Source organism: Microcaecilia unicolor, chromosome 4 (assembly GCF_901765095.1).
Source record: "Microcaecilia unicolor chromosome 4, aMicUni1.1, whole genome shotgun sequence".
Classification (NCBI taxonomy): domain Eukaryota; kingdom Metazoa; phylum Chordata; class Amphibia; order Gymnophiona; family Siphonopidae; genus Microcaecilia; species Microcaecilia unicolor.
Genome location: NC_044034.1, coordinates 210,185,178 through 210,202,297, shown reverse-complemented (window position 1 = coordinate 210,202,297; position 17,120 = coordinate 210,185,178). Strand labels below are relative to the sequence as shown.

Below are 17,120 nucleotides of genomic sequence, written 5' to 3'. Positions count from 1 at the left end.
AAGAAAAACTGCCCCCAACCACGCCCATAACATTGCTTCTGTAGATGGGCACCTTGTACTCCATTTCTCCCGCTGATATGCAGGAAGCTCTGGACCAGAATGGCTGGATGAAACTTCACCCCTAAGAACCAGACTTTTCCTCAAGTCCATTACAGCCAGCTCACCCAATGAAAGTGCATGCATGTAGCTGTTGACCTTTGTCTGACCTGGAGGAGGAACTGAAACCCAGTGGACATCAGGCTGTCTCTTCCCCTTTTCTTTGGCATGAGGAAAACACAAATCACTAAAAACTTAGCATAGGAATAAAGGAGATCAAGCACAGAGGCTTCAGCAAGTTTTACTGAATTGCTATCTTGCCTCCCTAAATTAGAAAAGGTTCAAAGAAGGGCGACTGAAATAACTACTACTACTACTTAGCATTTCTATAGCGCTGCCAGGGTTACGCAGCGCTGTACAAGTTTAAACATGGGGAAGGACAGTCCCTGCTCAAGAGAGCTTACAATCTAAAGGTAACAAGCTATGTAGTCAGTATAGGTATCATGAATGGGGAAGGTGGTTAGGCGCCAAAAGCAAGGGAGAAGAGATGGGCTCTGAGTAAGGACTTGAAAATGGGCAGGGAGGGCGCATGGCGTATGGGCTCGGGAAGTCTGTTCCAGGCATAAGGTGATGCGAGGCAGAAGGGGCGGAGTCTGGAGTTAGCGGTGGTGGAGAAGGGTACAGATAGGAGTGATTTGTTCTGAGAGCGAAGGTTACGGGTGGGAACATACGGGGAGAGGAGGGTAGAGAGGTAATGGGGGGCTGCAGATTGAGTGCACTTGAAGGTCAATAGGAGAAGCTTGAAATAACTAAGGGAATAGAACTCATCTCATATAAGGAAAGGCTTAAGAGGTTAGGGCTCTTCAACTTTGATGGCTGAGAGGGGGATATGATAAAGGTCTACAAAATCCTGAGTGGAATAGACTGGGTAAACGTAAATCAATTGCTCTTTCAAAACATACAAAGATTAGGGGATACTCCAGACAATTATATGGTAATGCTTTTAAAACAAACGGAAGAAATATAATATTTTCACTCAACGAATAGTTAAGACCTGGAACTCGCTGCTGGAAGATTTGGAGGAAACTGCTATTAAGATAGACATGGGGAAAGTCACTACTTATGCTAGGATTGGTGGCATTGAATCTTGCTAGTCTTTGGGATTCTGCCAGGTACTTGTGACCTGGATTGGTCACTATTGGAAGCAGGTTACTGGGCTAGATGGACCATTGGTCTTACCCAGTTTTGTTATTGTGTTCAGTTGGTTAGTAGACTTCATTTGCCAGTGGCAGCTATCATCCAGTTTAGGTCAAAAGTAAAAGCTGGGTGGACTTTCTGGCTTTACTCATCTCCAGATAAAAGGTCAAGGCTGTCCTGCAGTCCAAAGTATGCGGTGCACTTCTACCTTTATAGGCATGCAGTTTAGGAAAAATGTATTTATTTGCTGCATTTGTACACCACATTTTCCCACCTATTTGTAGGCTCAATGTGGCTTACATTATATTGCAAAAGGTATAATTATGAACAGAGTAAGACGTTTGTTCTAATTCAACATATTACTGTGTAATAAAAAAGGTAGATAGAATTGTAGAATGATTTACATAACACATAATAAAAAAACAGTAAAATATAATGACCAATAATGATAATATGACTAATATAAACAATTCAGAGGGATCAGTAAGTTGTTGGTTTAGCTATAGAATGAATCAAATGGTTAAAAAAGCATGACTTACACAGAGGTTCCAGGGGAGATCCGGGAAATTATAGACCGGTGAATCTGACGTCGGTGCCGGGGAAAATGGTAGAGGCTATTTTTAAAACAAAATTACAGAGCACATGGATTACTGAGACCGAGTCAGCACGGCTTTTGTGTGGGGAAATCTTGCCTGACCAATTTACTTCAATTCTTTGAAGGAGTAGACAAGCATGTGGACAAAGGGGAGCCGGTTGATATTGTGTATCTGGATTTTCAAAAGGCGTTTGACAAAGTACCTACAGAGGAAATTGGAGGGTCATGGGATAGAAGGAAATGTCCTATTGTGGATTAAAAACTGGTTGAAGGATAGGAAACAGAGAGTGGGGTTAAATGGGCAGTATTCACAATGGAGAAGGGTAGTTAGTGGAGTTCCTCAGGGGTCTGTGCTAGGACCGCTGCTTTTTAATATATTTATAAATGATTTAGAGATGGGAGTAACTAGCGAGGTAATTAAATTTGCTGATGACACAAAGTTTTTCAAAGTCGTTAACTCGCGACAGGATTGTGAAAAATTACAGAAGGACCTTACGAGACTGGGAGACTGGGCGGCTAAATGGCAGATGACGTTTAATGTGAGCAAGTGCAAGGTGAGGCATGTGGGAAAAAAGAACCCGAATTATAGCTACGTCATGCAAGGTTCCACATTAGGAGTTACGGACCAAGACAGGGATCTGGGTGTCGTCGTCAATAAGACACTGAAACCTTCTGCTCAGTGTGCTGCTACGGCTCGGAAAGCGAATAGAATGTTGGGTATTATTAGGAAAGGTATGGAAAACAGGTGTGAGGATGTTATAATGCCGTTATATCGCTCCATGGTGCGACCGCACCTTGAGAATTGTGTTCAATTCTGGTCGCCGCATCTCAAGAAAGATATAGTGGAATTGGAAAAGGTGCAGCGAAGGGCGACTAAAATGATAGCGGGGATGGGACGACTTCCCTATGAAGAAAGACTAAGGAGGCTAGGGCTTTTCAGCTTGGAGAACAGACGGCTGAGGGGAGACATGATAGAGGTATATAAAATAATGAGTGGAGTGGAACAGGTGGATGTGAAGCGTCTGTTCACGCTTTCCAAAAATACTAGAACTAGGGGGCATGCGATGAAACTACAGTTTAGTAAATTTAAAACAAATCGGAGAAAATTTTTCTTCACCCAACGCATAATTAAACTCTGGAATTCGTTGCTGGAGAACGTGGTGAAGACGGTTTCCTAAAGCACAAGTCCATAAACCGCTACTAAATAGACTTGGGAAAAAACCAGAATTCTGGGAATAACATGTATAGAATGTATAGAATGTTTGTACGTTTGGGAAGCTTGCCAGGTGCCCTTGGCCTGGATTGGCCGCTGTCTTGGACAGGATGCTGGGCTCGATGGACCCTTGGTCTTTTCACAGTGTGGCATTACTTATGTACTTAACTGATACAAAGAGGGAAATAAAACAAAAGCTAATACAAAACTAAGGAACTATCAAACTATGAGTCAGATGCAAGAGACCATGGAACAGCGACCAGACATATAGATATTTACAAAAATCAGTTTTGAGGTGCGGAGGCAACTGTGATGAAAAACAAATCTGATGGCTCTGTGGAAACGAATAGACTGAAGAGGCCCCACATGACAGCAGCAGGCAGGAATGAGAGTGCACATTTGATGACAGCGCAAACACAAAGTTGCTGGGGTACTGTTTCCCACATTGGGCTCTGTTGGTGACATGAGTAAGGGGGATCACAGTCCTGCTTGTCCTCAGAGAAACCAATTTGCATACAATTGTGTTGTACTGGTTAGTTCCAGGAAAGGAGAGGCTGGAAATCCTCCAAAACAGGTCTCTTCCATGCAATTCTTCAGTGAGAGCAAAAAAGTTTCCCCTACATATAAAGTACATCTTAGAGCTAGTACGGTACATTACAAAACAAATGTAAAAGTTATCTTTCCAAACCCAGTATAATGACTTCTAGCCTACTTCAACGGCTCTCATTTCTCCCTTCAGAGTGAGGTGGAAGTTGGATCTGTACATGTCACTATCATCTACTGTAACTCTGCCTAGAAGAGGACATTTTCTCGTCCAGATCTCCACGTCTTGGGAAAAATATGGGATTCAAGGCACTGAATCATGCTGTATCCATTTCCCGACCCCTGGATTACCCACATCATCTGTATAAATTTAAATAATACAAAAATGTGATGGAAGTTAACTTCTCTCTCTGCCTAGGACAGACTAGTGATGAAGGGCAGCTCTTACCTTGTTTGCTGGGCAAGGTGGAGATGGGCTCTTTTTTGAAGGGGGACCCTCATCATTGTCAGGCTGTTCATCAGATCCATCATACTGCTCATCCATTGCTCTTTTGTAACTCCTTCTCCTAGAACACCACATAGCAGGGACATGAAAACTTTCTCTGCAGTGTACAGTCAGTGCATAACCACTACAGATACATCAAAAAGCCACAAGATGAATATCAAGGGATTTTTTTTTAAAGGCTAAAGCTTTAAAAGATTAGATTTGTGATATTTTTTGTGATAGCAACAACTTTGATAATCAATTATTATTAGGAGCCAATGAAAAATGAAGTACATGCTTTTATGTCAAGAAGAGACAGTTAAGGAGAAATTAGTCATACTGGTATTTCTTTCCCCTGAGTCCTGCATGGGTTTATTGATCACTACAAATAGATGAAACACAGAACTGGTTTGATGAGTACCTACAAAAGTTTCTCTGCATCCCTGTAAACTCCAAGATGTCTGTACTAAAACCAAGTATACCCTTCATGAAGTGGGTTCTGAATTAATAACCCCTCAACCTCAAATGTTATTGTTATCAACTACAAACAACATAAGGGAACCCCCACCGAGAAGTGGCACAATAGTGACACCACCATAGATAAGCAGGCGGAACACCATAAACTGGATGGGTTCTGGATTGGTCTAACAGGACTTAAGGAAAGGAAATTAAGTAAGGAGAAATTTGTCTTGTCTACTATTTCCTTTCCTTGAGTCTTGCCAGACCAGTCCAGATGCATGGGATGTACCAAAGTAGTCATTAAGAGCAGGCAGGAAACAGCCAAAGCTGCACTCAACACAATAACCTCAAAAATGGCACCTTTGCTAGTCTGAATATTAGGAGGCCAAAGTGGCCACTCTGCAAATCTCCACTGGAGATACCAATCTTTCAAGCCCAGGAAGCAGCTTGTACTCTAGTGGCCTGGAAGACAGCAGGGACTGGCAATCATTTCAGAATATAAGCCAGTCCTATCACATTCTTGATCTAGCATGCTACCATGGCATTCAATACCATTTTCCCTCATCACCAAAAAAGAACAAGGCACCATGCAAGGTGACAGTCATTATTTAACCCATTAACTTGCACAGACTAAACATCTCAGAAACTTCAGGTGGGCCTCTGGAACAGTGAAAAAGACTAATAGTAAGAAAAATCAGTTAAGACCTAATTTCTCCTTCCATTACATAGCTTCCCACTATTCCAGAACCTGTGGGATGTTTAAAAGCAATCCCTGGAGCAGGATCCTGGCACTGCTGCCCTGAGGACAGTGCGCCATAATGTCCAACCTGTAGTGCTTGGCAAAGGTATGCAGTGTCGACCACGTTGCAGGCTTGCAAATATCCGGTGGAGACAGTACGGTAGTCTCCACACAGGATGTCGATGTATGCTGCGTACACAATAAGTCTGCTGCCCCGCAAGCAAATAAGCTGATGTGATAGTCTCCTTCAGCCATCTTGCAACTGGAAGCTACAAGGCCAAGCCTCTTCTTATAAAAAACTACAGATTGTCTAATTTGCGAAACTCATTCATGATTTCCAGATATCTAATGATGACTACACATATCGAGAAGCTTCAAGGAAGAATTTTCTTTCTGAGAAGTTCTGAGAGAAGAGGACATTACTCTGGTAAGAGAACATTATTTTGCTCTGTGCTTTGGGAACTTAGATTTAAAGGAGGAATTGCAGGTTATTGACAGGCAGAATAAAAACAAAAGAAAACGCAAACTTTATCAACTAGGCTCTTATAACCTTTTCCCCCTAGTTTTAAAACTTGAACTTTGTGGGGGGGGGGGGGGGGGGGGGGGGGGGGGGGAGGGGGGTATAGGAGTGGGAAGGGTAATGTTCAATGCATAATAGAGGAACATGCGTATTATTAGAGGAGAACAATCCTTTGAAGGAGCACATTAAGAGGACCCACCAGTAAATATTGTTGGGATAATACACTGAGTAAAACACGAGTTATAAATATTGGAGTTTCATATAAAGTAAAATTATGTATCATACCTGATATTTTTCTTTCCATTAATCATAGCTGATCAATCCATAGATTGGTGGGTTGTGTCCATCTACCAGCAGGTGGAGATAGAGAGCAATCCTTTTGCCTCCCTATATGTGGTCATGTGCTGCCGGAAACTCCTCAGTATGTCGATATCAAAGCTCCATCCACAGGACTCAGCACTTAGAGAATTACACCCACAAAGGGACACTCTGCCCAGCTCACCACCGCCGAAACGGGGGAGGGGAATTAACCCAGCTCATCCCCACACAAGTGGGGGAGGGGAATCTGTCCAGCTCATCCCCGCGGAGCGGGGGAGGGACACCACCCCGCCGATGCGGGGGGATCTGGCTTATCCTGCAACCGCAACCGCGGGAGGAGCTGACTGACCCTAACACCGCCGAAGCGGGAGGGGTACAAAGCTGCCCTACAGCCGCACGAAGCGGGAGGGAGTGCCGGCAGAATTTATGTCTCAATCCAGCCCCGTAAAACGGAGGGGAGAGGAATGCAGCAGCTCACTGTAACACAAACTCGTCTCAACTCTTGAAGAATCCAATTGAAAAAACTTGAACACGAAGTCCTCCTGAACAGGAACTGAAGACTAAACTTGAATCTGAAATGCAACCAGAATATAAACAGTACAGATATCTGGGAGGGGCTATGGATTGATCAGCTATGATTAATGGAAAGAAAATTATCAGGTATGATACATAATTTTACCTTCCATATCATCATGCTGATCAATCCATAGACTGGTGGGATGTACCGAAGCAGTACTCACCCAGGGTGGGACATAGAAATCCCTGACCACAACACTGAAGCTCCAAACCGGGCCTCCGCCCGAGCAGCCACAGTCAAGCGGTAATGCCTGGAGAAGGTATGGGCCGATGCCCAAGTTGCCGCCTTGCAAATCTCTTCCAAGGAGATGGACCCGGCCTCCGCCATCGAGGCCGCCTGAGCTCTAGTGGAGTGAGCCTTCAGCTGGATAGGCGGCACCTTCCCCGCGGCCATATAAGCCGCTGCAATGGCTTCCTTGACCCATCTTGCCACTGTAGGCTTAGCAGCCTGCAGACCCTTACGAGGACCTGCAAATAGGACAAACAGATGATCCGATTTCCGGAAATCATTGGTCACTTTCAAGTATCTGATGATGACTCGTCTCACATCCAGAAATTAGAGAGCAGAGTATTCCTCTGGGTAGTCCTCCCTACGAAAGGAAGGGAGACAGAGCTGCTGATTCACATGGAAGCGAGAAACAATCTTGGGCAGGAAGGAAGGCACTGTGCGAATAGTCACTCCTGCTTCAGTGAACTGCAGAAAAGGCTCTCGACATGAGAGTGCCTGGAGCTCGGAAACTCTTCTGGCTGAAGTGATAGCCACCAAAAAGACTGCTTTCAACGTCAGGTCTTTCAGAGATGCCCTCAACATTGGTTCAAAAGGCGGCTTCTGCAAGGCTCTTAGCACCAGGCTGAGATTCCACGCAGGCACCACTGAGTGCAGAGGAGGGCGCAGGTGATTAACTCCCTTGAGGAAACGTACCACATCTGGCTGCGAAGCCAGGGAAGCACCCTTCAGGCGGCACCTGAAGCAAGCCAGAGCCGCTACCTGGACTTTAAGGGAACTGAGCGACAGGCCTTTCTCCAGACCTTCTTGCAGGAACGCCAGCACTGAAGAAATTGGAGCATTGAAGGGAGAAAGTGAGCCTGCTTCACACCGCGCTGCAAAGGTACGCCAAACCCTGGCGTAAGCAGTAGAAGTAGAGCGCTTCCTCGCTCTCAGCATAGTGGCGATGACCTTGTCTGAGAAGCCCTTCTTCCTCAGACGCTGCCGCTCAATAGCCAGGCCGTAAGACCAAAGGGGGAGGGATCCTCCATCACCACGGGACCCTGATGCAACAGGCCCTGCTCCACTGACAGCCGCAGAGGGTCGTCCACTGAGAGCCTGATCAAGTCCTCATACCAGGGACGTCTGGGCCAGTCCGGACCCACCAGGATTATTCGGGCCGGATGCTTTGCCACCCGATTTAGTACCCTGCCCAACATGGGCCAGGGCGGGAACACATAGAGAAGCTCCTGTGTCAGCCACTGTTGGAGAAGAGCATCTACTCCCAGAGATCGAGGGTCCCGTCCTCTGCTGAAAAAGCGCGGCACTTGGCAATTGGCCGATGACGCCATCAGATCTAGGCTCGGCTGGCCCCAGCGCTTCGTGATGTCCAAGAACGCCTGAGCCGATAAGTGCCACTCTCCGGGATCCAAGGTATGGCGACTGAGAAAGTCCGCCTTGACATTCATGACTCCGGCAATGTGGGCCGCTGACAGCTGTTCCAGGTTCGCTTCTGCCCACTGGCATAGATTCATGGCTTCCTTGGCTAGAGGGGCGCTCTTGGTACCTCCCTGGCGGTTGACATAGGCCACAGCCCTGGCACTGTCCGACAGGACCCGTACTGGCTTCAACGCCAGTACCGGGAGGAACTCCAAAAGCACCAACCGAATGGCTCTGAGTTCCAGGAGGTTGATAGACCACTTTGCCTCTGCAGGAGACCAGAGCCCCTGCGCTGTCCTTCCCAAGCAGGGGGCTCCCCAGCCCGTCAAAGAGGCGTCCGTCGTGACGACAATCCACACCGGGGTCACAAGAGGCATCCCTGTAGACAACTTGTCTGTCTTCAGCCACCAGCTCAGCGCCTTGCGCACTGCTGGGTCCAAGGGAAGGCGCACAGCATAATCCTCCGACACCGGAGTCCAGCGCTGCAGCAGAGAGTGTTGTAGTGGTCTCATATGAGCCCTGGCCCAGGGCACTACTTCCATCGTGGCCGTCATAGAGCCCAACAGCTGCACATAGTCCCAAGCCCGAAGAGGAGAGGCTACTAGGAACTGGTCCACCTGAGCCTGAAGCTTGACAATCCGATTGTCCGGCAGGAACACTCTGCCCACTTGGGGGTCGAATCGAACTCCCAGATACTCCAGGGACTGAGTCGGGCGCAGCTGGCTTTTCTCCCAGTTGATGATCCACCCCAGGGAGCTCAAAAGAGCAATCACCCGGTCCACAGCTTTGCCGCACTCTGCATAAGAGGGGGCTCGGATCAACCAGTCGTCCAGATAAGGATGGACTTGTACTCCTTCCTTTCGCAGGAAGGCCGCGATGACCACCATTACTTTGGAGAAGGTCCGCGGAGCAGTAGCCAACCCGAACGGGAGGGCTCTGAACTGGAAGTGTCGGCCCAGGACTGCAAAACGCAGAAAGCGTTGATGAGGAGGCCGGATGGGAATATGCAAGTACGCTTCCTTGATGTCCAAGGATGCCAGGAACTCCCCTGCCTTCACTGCCGCTATAACAGAGCGGAGAGTCTCCATGCGAAAGTGCCGAACTTTCAAGGCCCGATTGACCCCTTTGAGGTCGAGGATAGGCCGGACAGAACCTCCTTTCTTTGGTACCACAAAGTAAATGGAGTAACGTCCCTTGCCAAGCTGATTTTCTGGCACCGGAACAACCGCACCCAGGCGGATCAGATTGTCCAAGGTCTGCTGCACTGCAACAGCTTTGACCGGAGACTTGCAGGGAGAGAGTACAAACCCGTCTCTTAAGGGTCGGCAGAACTCTAGCTTGTAGCCGTCTCTGATGACTTCCAGCACCAAAGCGTCTGAAGTTACCCTGGTCCACTCGCCCAGAAACGAGGACAGGCGTCCTCCAATCTGCACTGGGACATGGACCAGGACCCCGTCATTGGGTACGAGACCCTGGGGGAGGACCGGAGGGCGCACCTCCGGGACGGCAGTCTCTGCGAAAGGAATGCTGCTTGGGGGAGAAATTCCTCTTGAAGGAAAAGGGGGCAGAGGAGCCCGACTTGCCCGGGCGGTACCGACAGGCTTCCTGAAACCGTCCTCTGGAGATACCGGGGCGAGCACTGGCCCGAGCCCTGACCTCTGGTAACCTCTTGCCCTTAGACGTGCCGAGATCGGTCACAATTTTGTCCAGCTCGACCCCAAAGAGCAGCTTGCCTTTAAAAGGCAACTTAGCCAGGCGGGACTTAGAGGCGTGGTCAGCAGACCAATGTTTCAGCCAAAGCCACCGCCGCGCAGAGACTGTCTGAGCCATACCTTTAGCCGAAGCTCTCAAGACATCATACAGTAAATCTGCCAAATAAGCCAAGCCCGATTCCAGGGCCGGCCAATCAGCCCTCAAGGAAGGATCCGAGGGGGAAGCCCGCTGCACAATCGTGAGGCACGCCCTGGCCACATAGGAGCCGCAAACTGAGGCCTGCAAACTTAAAGCAGCCGCCTCGAAGGACGACCTTAATGCGGCCTCCAATCTGTCTTGGGCGTCCTTTAGGGCCGTGCCACCTTCCACCGGCAACGCCGTTTTCTTAGTCACCGCAGTGATTAAAGAATCCACGGTAGGCCAAAGAAAGGCCTCCCGTTCACTTTCAGGCAAAGGATAGAGGCGGGACATAGCCCTAGCCACTTTGAGGCTCGCTTCCGGGACATCCCATTGAGCCGAAATTAAGGTGTGCATGGCATCATGCACGTGGAAGGTTCTAGGCAGGCGCTTCGTCCCCAGCATAATGGCGGAGCCAACAGGGGCTGAGGGAGAGACGTCCTCTGGAGAGGAAATCTTCAAAATGCTCATGGCCTGCACTAACAGGTTGGGCAAATCCTCTGAGCGAAAGATCCGCGCTGCAGAGGGGTCATCCGCTCCATCCGAGCGGGAATCCGTCTCCACCAAGGAATCCCCAAAGGACCGTTGGGAGAACTCAAGATACGCTGCCCTCATCTACATCAGAGGAAACAGAGTCCTCTAAGGCCTGGGAATCCACCCGAGGGCGTTTACTTCCGGGGGCCTCAACCCCTTTATCGGACAAGGGAGAAGGGGCAGCGTTTTGCATAAGGAAGGCCTGATGCAGCAGCAAAATAAACTCGGGGGAGAAACCCCCCAGTCTGTGCACTTCAGCAGCCTGGGCCACAGCCCTAGACGCACCCTCAACCGGCGCTCGCAAGAGCGGGGGAGAAACATGCTGCGCATCCAAGATGGCGTCCGGCGCGACACTCCACGAAGGAGCCGCGCGGGAAGAACGGCGCTTAACTTTAGCCGCCGCCCAAATTAAGGGCGGCCATGGCATTAACGTCTCCCAGCTCAAGGGCGGCCCAAGAAGAAGCCGTCCGAGCAGAGTGGCCGGCCAAGATGGCGGAGGCGAGCAGCGGGGGATGGGCGTTTATGGCGGGAAAAACCGCCGCACCGGAGGAAGACCCGGGACACTGACCGGCCTCCGAACTGACACCCAACAAGGGCGAATCAGACTTAAGACCCCCGCATCCCCGCTAGAAGCGCACACGCGGTCCGGGGAGCGATTCTTCGCGCCCTCCGACACCATAGGCCACGTGGAGATCGATCGGGAAACCCCCTGCCCGCTATAAAAAGGTAAAAATTACCTGCTTCTCGCTCCGAGCTGTAACGACCTGGTGTCCCAGTGAGTAGCTGCAATAAACGTTTAAATAAACGTTGAAATAAACGCCTTTAAGGACGTCCAAAATTTTTTTTTTTTTTTTTTCAACGGAGCCATCGGGAGGGGGGAGAAAAGGAGGGACCTGGCGCCACCAGGTTTGCACTTGCTCAAGAAGAGCCCTCAACCCCAGGTACTCAACAAAACCTAAACAATTAGGCTTGGAGACCTATCTGGTCAAACACCGACCGGTGCAGAGACCATTCTCCGGGGTCCAACATGTGTCTGCTTAGAAAATCCGCGTTCACGTTGTCCACCCCGGCCATGTGCGCCGCCGAAATCTGCACTAGATGCCTTTCCGCCCAACTCATAAGCAGAGCCGTCTCGATTGCCAACCGTGGACTCTTTGTACCGCCCTGCCGATTGACATACGCTAAATGCCAACAGAGCTAGCCGAATCGCCCTCGTCTCCAACCGGTTGATAGACCACTGAGCTTCCTCAGTCGACCACCGCCCCTGCGCGGACCGACGGAGACACTGAGCTCCCCAGCCCAGCAGACTGGCATCCGTTACCAGAATCACCCACTGAGGAGGTTCCAACGGCATGCCCTTTTTCAGATGAGCCGAGCACAGCCACCACTGGAGACTGCGCCGAGGAGCCCCCCTCAATGGCAACCGCAACTCCAAACTGTGTACCTGAGGAGACCACCTAGACAACAGAGCCGCCTGAAGCTGACGCATATGCGCCCTGGCCTATGGTACTACCTCTATTGTCGCTGCCATGAGGCCCAGAACCCGAAGGTATATTCGAACCATCGGACTCTGAACGGACATTAACAGCCGGACCTGCTGCTGAAGAGAGGCGATCCGAGAATCCGGCAGAAAAACACGACCCACTGCCGTGTCGAACCGCACTCCCAAGTACTCCAGACTCTGAGATGGGATCAACTGACTTTTGACTACATTCACTACCCATCCGAGCGATTCCAGAAATGCGACCACCTGAGCCGTCGCCACCACACTGTGAGCCAGAGACTTTGCCCGGATCAACCAGTCGTCCAGATACGGACGCAGCAGAATTCCCTGCCTCCGCAAAGCCGCTGCTGCCACCACCATTATCTTGGAGAAGGTGCGTGGAGCCGTTGCCAGACCAAAAGTCAGAGCACAGAACTGAAAGCGCCTCCCTAAAACAGCAAAACGAAGGAAACGCTGATGGGCCTCTCGAATCGGCACGTGCAGATACGCTTCCGTGAGATCCAGTGACGTGAGAAATTCTCCCTGACGAACAGCCACTATGACCGAGTGCAGAGTCTCCATGCGGAAGGATGGCACCTTGAGCGCCCCATTGACCCTCTTGAGATCTAAAATGGGTCGAAACTGGTCCTCCTTCTTCGGCACCACAAAGTAAATGGAATAACAACCCATTCCCAGCTCGTGCCGAGGAACGGGTACCACAGCTCCCAACTGGATTAAGCGGCCCAGAGTCTCTTGAATAGCCTTTAACTTGACTCGAGAGTGACAAGGAAAGGGAAGAAAGATCCGGCAGCGGGTGCTCTAACTCGAGCGCATAACCGTCGCGAACGACATCTAGCACCCACTGATCTGAAGTAATTTGAGTCCACCCCTGATAAAACAGACGAAGTTGCGCCCCGACCTTCACCAGAGGCTGTACCTGCACACCTCCATAAGGAGGACTTATTACCATTTCCGGCACCTCCGGAGGAGTCCCTATCTCCTCGACGACCCCCTCGAAAGGACTGCGTCCACTGGAAAAACTAGCTTTTTATGTTTAAATCATTTTTTATTGAAACTTCAAATACATTAAAACATGTCCAACATACACAATGTTCTGTTTGCTGATCCCATTTTGCTTTGTTACAGGCAATGTTTATAATATCTATCCAAAGCTGGTACATGTCCTATGTGATTTGCTTTTTATTTTTCTTTATTTTCTAGATTCCTTCTCCCCCCTTCCCTCCCACTTCCCCAACCCCTATACTCCTTCCTAAGCGTTCTTCCCTCCTATACATCCCTCCCCCTCCCCCCTTCCTGTATATGTCTCTTTTACCCGTGCTCATCCAGTATCCCAAAATCCTCAGGGTAGCCCGTTGAGCACTTGACTGCGTGCTCGGGGCGATATCTTGTTTATGTATTTCCCCCAGATACTTAAAAACTGTGTCCTTCTCTTTGGTGTCCAGCGTGCCCCTCTAGCCTCCCAGAGCATCAGCTGATGTAATTTGTTTCTCCAGTACCAATGAGAGGGAGGCACGTCCACCACCCAATGGTTGAGAATGCACTTTTTCCCCACTATGCATGCCTTGCTCAAAAACAGCCGCTCCCCTTGGGTCCCAACCCCCCACTGCCCAGGGATACCCAATATCATTTTTCCAAAAGTGAGAGCGATTGGGTACCCCAGCACCTCTCCCATATATCTACCCAATTTCCCCCAGAAGGCTTTAAGAGCTCTACACTGCCATAGGCAATGCACCAATGTGGCATTGTTCTGTTTACATTTCGGGCATCTATCTGAAGACACCACTTTAGCATGGAAAGCCCTCCTGGGGGAAAAATACGCTCTGTGTAAGATTCTAAATTGACACTCTTGCAGTTCTGCACTGTAAACCACCTTCGGTATACCCATCAGCGCTTGCTTTATGTTTTGTTCAGAAATTTGTTGTTGTACTTCCGCACTCCACCTCGCTGCCACCTCTGACATCTGCTTTCCTGGCTGCCCTTTCTCTAACTCTTTGCGGAACCAGGAGACTGAAACCTGCCCCAATGCATCCCCTTCCATAAATTCCCTGAATTGTCTCCCAAAACTAAGGGACAACCCCTCCTTCCCCAGACTACGCACATAATGTGCTAATTGCTGATAAGCAAAGAGCACCGCCACTCCCCCAGAACATCTTTGTTGGAAGTCAGCCAATGCAATCAAGGTTCCATCCTCTTGAATAAAACTCTCTAATAGCTCTACTCCCTGCTCCTGTAATCTACGAAACACAGCATTTTCCCTACCTGGGGTAAAATCATCATTCCCAGCTAGTGATAAGAATACACTGGAACCCGGATCCTGTCCCCACCTTTGCAGTAACTCCCGCCACACCTTCCTCAGCGGCCCCAACAATACACTCTCTCTGATTTTAACAGGTAACTGCCCTGGCCGCTTAATATGTAGTAAATTGTTCATATGCCACGGGAAGAAATATGCCCTCTCCAATTCTACATCCGTGTATGTGGTCGTACCCAGGAGCCAGTCCCGCAGATGTCGTAGGAGGCATGCCTGGTTATACTCCCGCATATCCGGCAGTCCTAACCCCCCCACTCTCCAGTGCCCTAATAGCTGCTGCCACTTCATCTTAGATTTCCTGCCAGCCCAGCAGAACTTCATCACCATTCTTCTGAGTGTCCCCAACTCCCGCTTTGCCAACCACAGAGGCAGGGCCTGTAAGACATAGAGCCATCGTGGAAATACTATCATACGGAACAACTGTATTCGTCCCATTAACGACACAGGGAGCATAGACCACCGTGCCAACTGCTCCCTGGTGTCACTTAGCAATTTGGCCATATTAAGGTCATAAATCTGCCTGGTATCCATTGGCAGTTGTATTCCCAGATATTTAAAAGAACCCTGCGCCCATCTCAATGGAAAACTATCCCCCCACCCTCTTTGTAGATCTTCAGAGCTAGCTAAGGCCTCTGACTTCGACAGATTTAACCGGAACCCCGAAAAGTCCCCATACTCCTTTAAGCTTTCCATCAGATATAGCAGGGAGCGCCTCGGGTCCGTGATTAGCACCAACAGATCATCCGCGAATGCAGCTGTCTTAAAGGTATGCTCTCGAATCACCACCCCTCGGATATCTACATTCTGTTGAATCTCCCTCAGAAGGGGATCTACCGCTAGGATAAATAGGAGCGGTGATAGTGGACAACCTTGCCTTGTCCCTCTCCCTATCGGGAACCATTCAGACTGTAGACCATTCGCATATATCTGCGCCTGGGGATCTGTGTATAGCGTTCTCACTGCCTTCTCAAACAATCCCGTGATCCCATAAGCTCGCAGCGCTCCAAACAGATAACCCCAGTCCACTCTGTCAAACGCTTTCTCAGCGTCGAAACTGATTAGCAAAGCCGGGTCCCGTTCTATTCTAACCCTCTCTAAAGCAACCCATATTCGCCTCATGTTCTTAGCTATCACCCTCCCACATGTAAATCCCACTTGGGAGTCCATGACCAAATCGGGCAGAAACCTCGCTAATCGATTTGCTAAAATCTTTGCCAAGAATTTTAATTCCACATTTATTAGTGAAATTGGTCTATATGAGTCTGGTCTATCTGCTGGTTTACCTGCCTTGGGCAGCACGCTGATCTGTGCCCTATTCAGGTGTCGTGGCAACTGCCCCTGCTGAATGGCTGCATTAAATACTGCCGCGAGCAATGGACTCACCTCAGCATTCAATATTTTGAAAAATTCACTTCTCCAACCATCCGGCCCTGGAGCCTTCCCTAACTTACTCCCCTTAATCACTAATTCTACTTCCTCTTCTATAATAGGTGCATTCAACACCTCTGCTTCTTCCGTAGTTACCTTCGGCAGGTCCATACTATGTAGGTACGTCCCACTAGGGTGTACTAAATCCTCTTGTTTTGTGTATAGCCTGCCAAAGAAATCCCTTAGGATGGCCACTATGCCCTCATCTGTATTTGCCCTTATTCCTGCATTATCCTCCATTGTGAGGATTTTCTTAGCACTAAGCCTCTGGGAGGCGAGTCGAGCCAAAAACCTCCCACTTTTGTTAGCAAACCTATAGAGTTGATACTTATAATATATGTTTGCTTTCTGAGTCTTCTCCTGTAGAAGTTCATTCAATGCCTGCTGTGTCTCTAGCAACTGCCTTCTCACTCCCAGATCATGACCCTTTCCATACCTCTTTCTCAATGCCACCACTTGCTTTTCCAATCTATATACCTCCCTATTTCGTGCTCTCTTTTTGAAGGCCAGATAAGAGATGATGTCTCCTCTGAGGACTACCTTGGCCGTCTCCCAAAAGAGAATTGGATCAGATCTATGTTGTTCATTGTGAGCACTATATTCCCTCCACCTCTCCACCAGGAAAGGCCCAAATTGAGCGTCCCGATACAGATGTGCGGGAAAGCGCCAAGTTCCCATCATGGATCTCCCTCCTCCCAACCGGATCTGCATTCTCACCCAAGCATGGTCAGAGACCATGATTGGGCCTATCTGGGCTTCCTCCACTTTGGTGATAAGCTCCCTGGAAAGCATTATGTAATCTATTCGAGATAGTGTATGATGAGCCCTGGAGAGGTGTGTAAAGTCCTTATCTATCGGATGTAACAGTCTCCAGACATCTACCAATTCTAATGCATCACATATCCTCGTAGTGCCCCTTTCCCTTCTATTCAGTTCCTTCCCTGTCGGTTTAGATCTATCCCATATCGGGTCCATTACATCATTCAAGTCCCCTCCCACCACTAATGGAATCTCACCCATTGTATGTATCTTGCGAATAAGCTGTGTTGCAAACCGTTTATCAAAATTGTTTGGAGCGTATATATTACACAACACTAATGGTTGATGTTCCACCACCACTGATGCAAG

At 49.1% G+C, this 17,120-nt stretch overlaps 1 protein-coding gene across 3 annotated transcripts in view; it reads right to left on the bottom strand.

Annotated features, from left to right (window-relative positions):
* Nucleotides 1-17,120, bottom strand: part of INCENP (inner centromere protein) — a 320,967-nt gene that overhangs the window by 160,262 nt on the left and 143,585 nt on the right. For all 3 annotated transcript variants that reach the window (XM_030201189.1, XM_030201191.1, XM_030201190.1), the window contains exon 9: nt 4,033-4,150. In XM_030201189.1, coding sequence (XP_030057049.1) covers nt 4,033-4,150 — 118 coding nt within the window. The remainder of the gene's footprint in view (nt 1-4,032; nt 4,151-17,120) is intronic.